This window comes from Lipotes vexillifer, unplaced genomic scaffold (genome assembly GCF_000442215.2).
Source record: "Lipotes vexillifer unplaced genomic scaffold, Lipotes_vexillifer_v1.1 scaffold1176, whole genome shotgun sequence".
Lineage (NCBI taxonomy): Eukaryota > Metazoa > Chordata > Mammalia > Artiodactyla > Lipotidae > Lipotes > Lipotes vexillifer.
The window spans coordinates 249,289-258,639 of NW_006795223.1; the positions used below are offsets into that span (position 1 = coordinate 249,289).

Genomic DNA, 9,351 nt, shown 5'->3' on the forward strand with positions numbered 1-9,351 from the left:
GAAAGAGTTGGAAGTACCTCTTCCTTGAAGCAGGCTTCAGGCCCCTGGGCCTGGCAGCACTTCTTTACCACATTCGTGAAATCCACCAGCAATGACTGCAGCTCCTCCCTTGTAAGTTCAGGCTTCAGTTTCACTAAGTTGACAAGAAACCTGTGACCCAGTGACGTCAAACAGAATTAATTAACGATTTCTTTCTGCAGCTCTCTTCTCCAATAGGCTAGTTATAAATCATATGACTTAGGAATCTCCATTTGGGTGAATGTAAAAAGTTAAAATATTCCACTTTTGAAAGGATGTCCTGAAACTTCCTGTTAAACACATGGGATGGATTCCATTATAACAGTCTTTGGAGAGTCACATAATCATGGACGAAATTGTATAAAATATGGGAACATAGAGTAAGTCTTCAATATGCACAATATTGTAGACTATGTGACTACATTTGATGTCTCTAGAAAATTCATGTCCAAAGCAACATCTATTCCCCCTTCCTCAATAACTGAATTCTGTTTCCACTCCACTTGATACAGACACTGCTTAATCTAAAAAAAAAGAAAAAAGGTCTGATTCCTTGGCATGTATAGCATTGCCTGAGAAAACAAAAGCAAAATTCCTGTTCCTTTTGGGCCTCTCTTATCTGCAAACATTAAGAGAGATTCTCAGAGCAAACATCTATGACATGCTCTCAAGAAAATCTGATTCATTATGACCCTTCTAGGAGCACTTTTATGGTTACTCTCACCCACCTTTTCAAATCACAGTCTTTTGGACACTCCAAGGCTCTAGCAAAGGAAAAGACTAGCTAGGTTTTAACTTACAATTGGGCAGACTGGACAGTGTGACAGAAAGAACAGGATTATAACACCAAAAATCACATATCCATTACAATAAAACTTCTCATTAATACATGCCATGTCTTCCAGCTGAAGAAAAAGGTGAACAGTAGAGAATGTCTGTACCTGTCTTTCTTTCTCTGGAGCTCCTCATTATGAGCCTGACACAAGTCTGTGTGAAAGGTAAATAAACCTTGAGAGGTAGATGGAGGCACATACGTCTTATCAGCTTCCAAGCCCTCAAAGCAGGACCTTCTGAAGGCAAAGTTTGTTTTACAACAGTGGTCCACAGCAGGGTTGATACTTCGATTTTCATTTATTCCACATAACTCTCCAAGAACTAAGTCCACCTATACCAATGAAAGTTGCAATGGAGTTTTGAAATACGGCTAGATGAATTGTTAGTTTGTGCTAGTATCACTGTCAACTTAGAAAAACTCATGCACTTGTAACATGAAGCGACGTGCAAAGAAAAGTGGAGGCTGGGGTCCTAAATGACATTATAACAAAAATGCAAGCCATAGCAATTTAAATGTCTAGAGATTAATTCTTGCTAACATATATACAAATTTGTGATTTTGAGCAGAGAGCTGCAAACAGCCAACTGAAAATGGCATCAGGACACTGTGGCCCTTAGATTTAGTCCCCTTCTGGGATGTCCCCCACGTACTGTCCACCCCAGACCTAAAAAGGTGCACCCAACCCGAACTAGGCTGGAAACAGCAATTCTCTTACTGACCTGGTGGGACAAGAGAGAGAATCTATCCCATTACTTAAGATTATGAAGTTTTCTCTATCATTCTGAAATAATTCTATGATTCCAAGTGGTTTGCTCTAACAAATTTCTTCTAATATAAATAAGAAGTAATAAAGATGATTTGGAGAACCCCAAGCAAATATTTAAGACTTCTCTTTTGCTTCTCAGGATTTTGACACAGTAAGCCAAAAATAAAACTTGACCTTCCTTGCTTAACAATCTTGAAAACAATGAAGAGAGGAAGATGGATAATCACTATAAATGAATGAGTGCAAAAGCATCCTTTTTTTTTTTTTTTTCTTTTAGGAATAGTCAGGCACATGGGCCAGGCTCACCAAATTATCAACGCAGGCAAACTCTTCACTCAGTGTACAGCAGGTGGTCAAAGCTGTCACCATTTCCTTGCCAAGAAAGGTCAGTTCTTCAGTGGAGAGCTGGGGGGCTAGCTTTGTGAGATTGATGAGGTAGCTGAAAGAACATTTGTCTGTTTGTTCTGAACAAAAGCAGGTACCCATTTTCCCTTGTCTAGCCCCCTGAAGCCCCAACCCTGCCAGGCTAGGGACAACCAACGTAAGGGCAGCATGAAGCTCAGCTCTCTCATAAAGTGGTAGAGAACAGTCTCTTCACTCCCTGTTTTCCTGCACCCTGCCTCCTAGATAGCTGTATTTCGGTTTCCTTCTCATTTCATGATAATTCAGAAACTCTCAGATTTGCCCATCCTTCTTCACCTGTGAGTATAGGAGCTCCTTGGTAGAAAATGTCTTAGCTAGTCTGTAAAATCCTGCTTGAAATCCCTTGAGCAGTTAATAAATATTTCAAAGGGAAAATTGAAGAGATACATGTTGGAAAAGGATAATCTGAGATGGAGGAAACAAAGATATTTAATGGGCTGAGTTCTCAGATAACAGCCCAATTGCAGAAATAGTGAAAATATATTTTTTAAACTGTGTTTTATTGTGACTTGAAGATGTCTGGTTTCAACACGCAATACATTAGCATATGGTAATTAATTAAGGAAATCCAGAACAAACTTGATATTATTCATGAATGCTCGCAAGAATACTTAAAAATGGATATTAAAGTGTTAAGTAAATCCAGAATTATTTTTTTTTTTTACTCAATAAGAATTATTTCCTTAAATAATTCTTCCTTGGGAAATTATAACAACCTGAAGTTTTCTCCATCCCACCACACACCCCTGAAGTGGGGTAAAATCCAGAAATTCTGGGCTGGGAGTGAGAAAGACTAGCCCAAACAAAAACTAATGCATTAGAGAATCAGTTTGTCCAGAATCCTGCATGTCTTCAATTTCTAGCCTCCTTTCTGGTAAAGGCTTAATATGACAGCTCAATGTGCCTTCTTGACTTTTGTGTTTTTATTCTTTCCCAGAGTTTATGAACTTGTCATAACTAAAAGACTGAGCTAAGATTTTGACACTTTGTGGCACTCTTTATTTTATCCTGGTCACCATTGTTAACCTAGTTGTGCAAACAACTTACTGGTATTTCAAGTCATCCTTCCCCGAAATCTGAAAATGTTCACATTCTCGCTGTACTATCTTGAGGCTTTTCTCAGTTGTCTCATTGAATTTGTTTTCCTGAAAATATGAACAATCATGTTTATGAACATTTTATCTAAAATTTAATCATAAGCTTCAAGTCAACTTGTCTAATTGCTCTTTTAATTTATATAGCATTTTCAAACTCTAATTATCATACAGTACTCATTAAATTGAGGGTAGTTTTTATATATGTAAGAATTTGAATTTTTTAAGTTATAGATATGGTTTTTGCTAAATTTGAAAGCTCAAAATTTTCATTATCATTACCTTGTAGAGGTATCATTACCTTATAGAGCTTTCCAGTCTGCAAAGTGAAATTCAAATCTGATGTTGACAATGATCATATTTTTTTTTTTTAGAAAGAGGTGACAAGCTGTTTATTTTTTTTATGTATGTATGTATTTATTTCATTATTTATTTTGGCCGCGTCACGGCATGTGGGATCTTAGTCCCCCAATCAGGGATCGAACCCGTGTTCCCTGCAGTGGAAGCCCGAGTCCTAACCACTGGACCACCAGGGAATTCCCAGACAATGATCATATTGATTCTCACTTTGAAGTGGCCAGAGAAGTTATCTGGCCCTATGAAGTCAAGTGGCTTGCCTACAATCACCCAGTGAGTAAGTATTGCTACAGAACACTTTTAATCACGTGTATCTTTTTTATATCTTCTTTTTCATCACTTAGAATTGGAACTTAAAACCTCCAATAACTGTCCTTAAATATTTGACAAACTCTCTCTCACGTGGCATAAAATTGGACATCTACTAAGTGACCACTAGAGAGAAAACTACACACCAGTGGATGAATGCTGTGGGACGAATTGTGTCTCCATATAATAAAGAGAATTTTCTAGCACTATGATTCATTTAAGGATCAGGAACAGACCTCCTTGTTAGGGACAGCGGTAGAGCTGGATAAAACTTAAGTCTTCTTACTTCTTGCTCAAATATGAATGGGTGTAAACTGGCATTTTTGGCAAGTGGAGGTAATTTTTTAAGTAAAGCAAAAGCAACACTTACCAAATGAATGAGAAACAAATCAAACATGACAAATAATTAATTTCTATAATACACAAAAAGTGCATATGAACTGATATTAAAAAATGCTAATTTCAACAGGAAAATGGGTAAAAGACGTGAACAAATTGTCCACAGGAAATTTATAACTACAGTAGCTAAAATCATATGGGAAAAGTTTAACTTCATTAAAAAATTAATTAAAATTTTAAAACATGCTCATTATTTAGCAAAGTTAATTTCTATGTGCAACGTTGGTGAAGGTGGAGGTAAGATGAGCATTTTCAAGCACTGTTATAGGACTATATGCTGCTAATTACTTTCTCGATAGTAACCTGGCCATTTGTATCAAATATTTTTTATTTTAAAGTCTATATAATTTGACCTAATAATTTTCCTTCTGATAATCTGTCTAAAGAAAATAACCATAAATATTAATAAAGATGAATGGAATGAGATACTTAGGGTCACTTATAAATAACATTTTTAAAAAGTTAAATCAATGTCCAAAATGTCAAACGTACAGTATGAGAGCATTTAAATCAATTATTATGATGGAATACCATCATGTAAAATAAATACATTTTTTTAAAGTCTGTTTAATAACATAAAATGTTTTTTATGCCAATAAATAAAAACAGATCCAAAAATTTCTTAAGAAAGTCTTATTCCAATCTTATTTTTAAACACACATATAAATATATTCATATATGCATAGAAAAGATGAAAAAATGTTAATTATAGCTATTTCTTGGTGACAGAATCAGAAAATTTTTATTTTTTTCTTTGTAAATTTTGATACTTTCCTAATCATCTTTAATAATCATTTATTATTTTTACTATAACAAAAAATTGAATTGACCCAAGAAACTACAGAGTACATAAATAAAAATATAAATGTTTAATGGGAAGAATTTTTTGCATCAACACACAGGATTTGAAGTTCAAAACATTATGAGTAACCCAAACCTATGATGTTGGTCTTCCCAATGATCAACTTACACTTTGATCTTTAAGGTAGACTCAGATTTGTCAATCACATTTTCTACCCTCTGAACGAGAGTGAAACTTTGATAGTTTTTAAATGTTTGTTGTTTTATTTTGTTTATTTAATTCTCTGAGCCTACTAGGATGGAACTTACCGCATGTCTGTAACAGTCTGGAGGGTTTTTCGTGTTGCAACACTCTCTCAGGAGATCCTCATACACTCCAGCAATTCTTAACAACTCTGGTGTGGACAGTTCTGGATGCCTCCTTGAGTATTGATAAAGAAACCTGCGATGTGTAAAATATTTTGTATATTAGAACTTCTAGAAAGAGCAAAACACCAAATCCTGCTTTTACTCTAGAGAGATCTTCTAACACTGAGTCTGTCTTCATATGCTAAGTTCCTCCTCTGGTTTGGTCAGGGAATGATTTAAGAGGACATTTTGACAGCAGGAGATCATTTCACAAAGGTTCTCTTCCATATTATGTTTTAAACTAACAATCCTTTTACTTGGACGGATAGAATGATTAAAGGTATTGAGCATTCATTGTTAGAATGATTTAACCCATAAAGCATCAGAAATAGTAGATCATGCCACCAATACTTTAGAGAATACATTTCGAGTATAATTCTGTTGGAAAATGCATTCAGACCTCCATCTTGAGATGGTGGGAATATGGATTTCTCCCCACTCCCGGTGCCAACTTAGGGAGAGATTGTGGAGCAGACTTTGCTCATTCCTTCATCCTGTCACTTGTCAAATATGGGAATAATCACTCCTGCCACCCTAAGTCATTGGTGAAGTTTTCCATGGCCTTGGTGAAGTATATGTGGGTGTGATTTGGGGAGAAAAGTGAGAAAGAGAGAGAGAAGAGGCTAACACTTATTAAGCCCTTAGTAGGTGCGAGGCACTGGATCAAGCTTTGTGCATAGGAGACCAAGATGGGCTTCCTACCCTTTATAAAACACTTTCTCATTTAACTTCACTTAACCCTCAAGATAAGTACTATATTACAGCTGAGGAAACTAAGTTTCAGACCAGTTAAGCACCTGGCTGTTAATGGAAGTATAAAATTTGAACCTAGGTCCCATAGGATGCCTACTTCATTCTTGTTTAAACCAAGCTGACTCTCTGATCAAAAGAGAGGTGTTTTCTTTAACTACCTCGACTGTGCTGTTTACAAACTTCTTCATAAAAGTATCTTCTTCATTCATTCAAATTAAGTAAAAATGGTCTATGTTTTGAGAGAGCAATACCTCACAAGAGTTCTCCAAGTCCAAGGGACATTTTATAATCTCTTTTTTGTTTGCAACATTTTTCTCTTGATTAATCTTGGTTTTTCTGACCTCATCTCTCCTGCTTCCCCACCTGCCTTCTCAATCCCATTTGTGGGATACATTCCCATATCTTAAAGCAGTGGTGTTTAACCTTCAGAGAATCAAGTGTTCCCCTTACTATCTCATGTAAGCCGTGGACCTTTCTCCAGGAATAAAATTACACCTAAAGACACACCACCAAAATATTGCCAAAAAAAACCCCTGGGAGCCGACCCTAGCCTGGGAGATCCACTGAGGTCTTGCATCAAATGTTTGCATCCAGAAGAACTGCACCTGAAACATTTCTGGCTCAGCATGTTCATTGCTGCTCTATCATTTCTCCCCAGGCTTCAAACACTATTTTAGTTGTCACAGTGATGGTGATGGAGATGATGCAGATGAGGATGAGGATGAAAATTGCTTCCATTTAGCAAGCATATGTCGGGTACAAGTGAAGCACATTGCATCTATCATTTAGATTAATTTGACTCATGAGAAGCAATAGAGCACAGTGGTTATAAGAGCAGGAGTCTGAAGCCACACTGGTTACATTTGAATCCTGGCTCCACCACATATTAGTTGTGTGACTTTGTAGCAAGTTACTTAACCTCTGTGCCTCAGTTTCCTTGCCTGTAAAGTGAGGATAATAAAAGTGTTCTAACCTCAGATGGTCGTTCTGAAAATTAAATTTGTTAATAGATGAGAAGCACTGAAAATTTGGTAAGTATTCAATAACCTGTACCTTCAATCCAGACCTCCTTCCAGAATTCCAGGTCCATATATTAAATTATCTCGTGACATTCCCAGTTAATTACCTCACAGGCACCTCAAAGTCAAGGTGGTCAGATTCAAACATATTCTCTTTCCCACAAAACATTCCCCCATACTTCCCATCTCATTGAGTCTGAAAACTACTTACCAACCACCTAAGCCCCAAACTGGGATTCATTCCAGATGAAGTTTCTAAAAAACAAAAGTGATTTTGTCCTTCCTTATTCTTCAGTGAAAACCCTTCAGTGGCATCTCGTTACTTAGCATGCCTGTATGATCTGACCCAACGACCTCTCACTACCCTCCTCTCTCACTGCAGAAACCCTATTCACAACGACATATACACCAAGCAGTTTTATGCTTCTATCCATGCTCTACTCCTTCTGTCCAGATTACTAAAATTTCTTCCAGTACCTCCTTCCCATCAAGCCTTTTCAGGGTCCCCAGGGACTTCCTCCCCTGTCCCCACATTACCTATCATCTAGTGCTATCAGAAATTAAAGTGCATTTCTTGCACTCATTTATTTATGAGGCTATGTCTTCTCACATCACACTTCTTATTGCTGAAAGCTTACTGGGGATAAGAACCCTGTCTAACCTAGTAAAGTCCCTGGATTATATTTTATTACCAAAATATTTGGAATGAACAAATATTCTTATATGAATTTTATATATGATTACCTACAATACAGAGAGGTTAACTTTTGTCCCACTGACTCAACCAGGACTCAAATCTAGCCCTTTTGGCTCCAAGTCAACTAGTCTTCCCCTGAACAGCTGGGCAGCTGTGTAGGGGCTGGGATGGCAGGGGAGGGCAGAGCATGGCAGGTAAGCCTGCAACTTCTCAGGCCCGACCTCTTAAGGTCTAATCCCTACTCTGCCATATTTTCGCTGTGAAAGTTGAACAAGTTACTTAACTTCTCTGTACCTCAGTTTGCTCATCTGAAAATTGGGAGAAATCACACTTATTTTACATGACTGTATGAGAATTAAAATAAATAATCCATATAAAGTACTTAGCCCATTGTCTGGCACATATCAAGTACTCAATAAATGTTAGCCATCACATCATAACACAGTTGCATTTTCTTAAAATCATGTAAAAAAGACTATAATCGATAGCCATGACTCTTAAAATTAGGTGAGAACCAATACTTATGTGATTTAAATGATCCTTATTCCTTCCACCCAAGTTAGCCAAAATAGGTCAAATCCAAAGTCTCTGTTTTCCTGATAAATGTCAATATAGAGTTATGTTACTCGGCCATGAAGTTCTCTTGGTCAGCATCTCGTTCCTCACACACATTTTCGCTTTCAGTAAACTTTGCTTCTCTTAGGGGTAAGTTGTTTGGTCTATCATCTTTATTTGAGTAAATTATGCACTCGCCGCGCTCTGGTATTTTCTTTTCACAGCACTCTTTGATTTTGCTGGAGATGGAATCTTGTTTTGAACAAATATGGCTCATAACCTTGCTCTGTATCAAATAAGAATGGGAAATGACTTTATTTTCACAATATCGTCAGGGCTGGATTTTCCTTCAAAAATCAACGCAAAATCAACCATGTGCGTAACATCTGGACTTGTTTCATCAGCTAATTTGATAGATAATTAAATTTTGTATTGATTTAATACAATGAACTTTCATATTAAGGCAAGCTTTATTTCTCAGGATTTTAGATGATATAATTATGAAAAATAGACTCATCAGTTTACATTCATTGTTAAGTATTAATCTTTTAAATACTTTACCCCTACTCCACGGGTGTATCGGCATTTTAAATTCTAAATGCTTTTTCTTTCCCATGAGAGTTCATCTGTACTTTAATGAGGGCCACCAAAGACATGTTACTGTAATATCTATGATCCTAGATTTCTTCTCTTATGGCCTGAAACCACATTGCCAGGTATATAGTAGAAACTCAAGAAATATTTGATAAGTGAATGAAAGAATGGTAGACTAATGAACCACTACAGCAACTACCAGATGAAGGCTTCTCAAACATAAGGAGATATTCTGCTCATTGTTGTAATTTTCCTATAGACATTATTAATCTGAAGCTGTTCAAATTATCAAATAAAGTACAAAATAGTAAACCTACTCTTTC

The 9,351-nt window shown here is 36.6% G+C and overlaps 1 protein-coding gene across 1 annotated transcript in view; it reads right to left on the reverse strand.

Annotated features, from left to right (window-relative positions):
• The window catches only part of AFM (afamin), a 20,614-nt gene that overhangs the window by 1,971 nt on the left and 9,292 nt on the right, over positions 1 to 9,351 (reverse strand). The window contains exons 8-13 of the mRNA XM_007467575.1: positions 8,506 to 8,720; positions 5,312 to 5,444; positions 3,090 to 3,187; positions 1,926 to 2,058; positions 960 to 1,183; positions 18 to 150 (exon numbers count right to left, since the gene is read on the reverse strand). Coding sequence (XP_007467637.1) covers positions 18 to 150; positions 960 to 1,183; positions 1,926 to 2,058; positions 3,090 to 3,187; positions 5,312 to 5,444; positions 8,506 to 8,720 — 936 coding nt within the window. The remainder of the gene's footprint in view (positions 1 to 17; positions 151 to 959; positions 1,184 to 1,925; positions 2,059 to 3,089; positions 3,188 to 5,311; positions 5,445 to 8,505; positions 8,721 to 9,351) is intronic.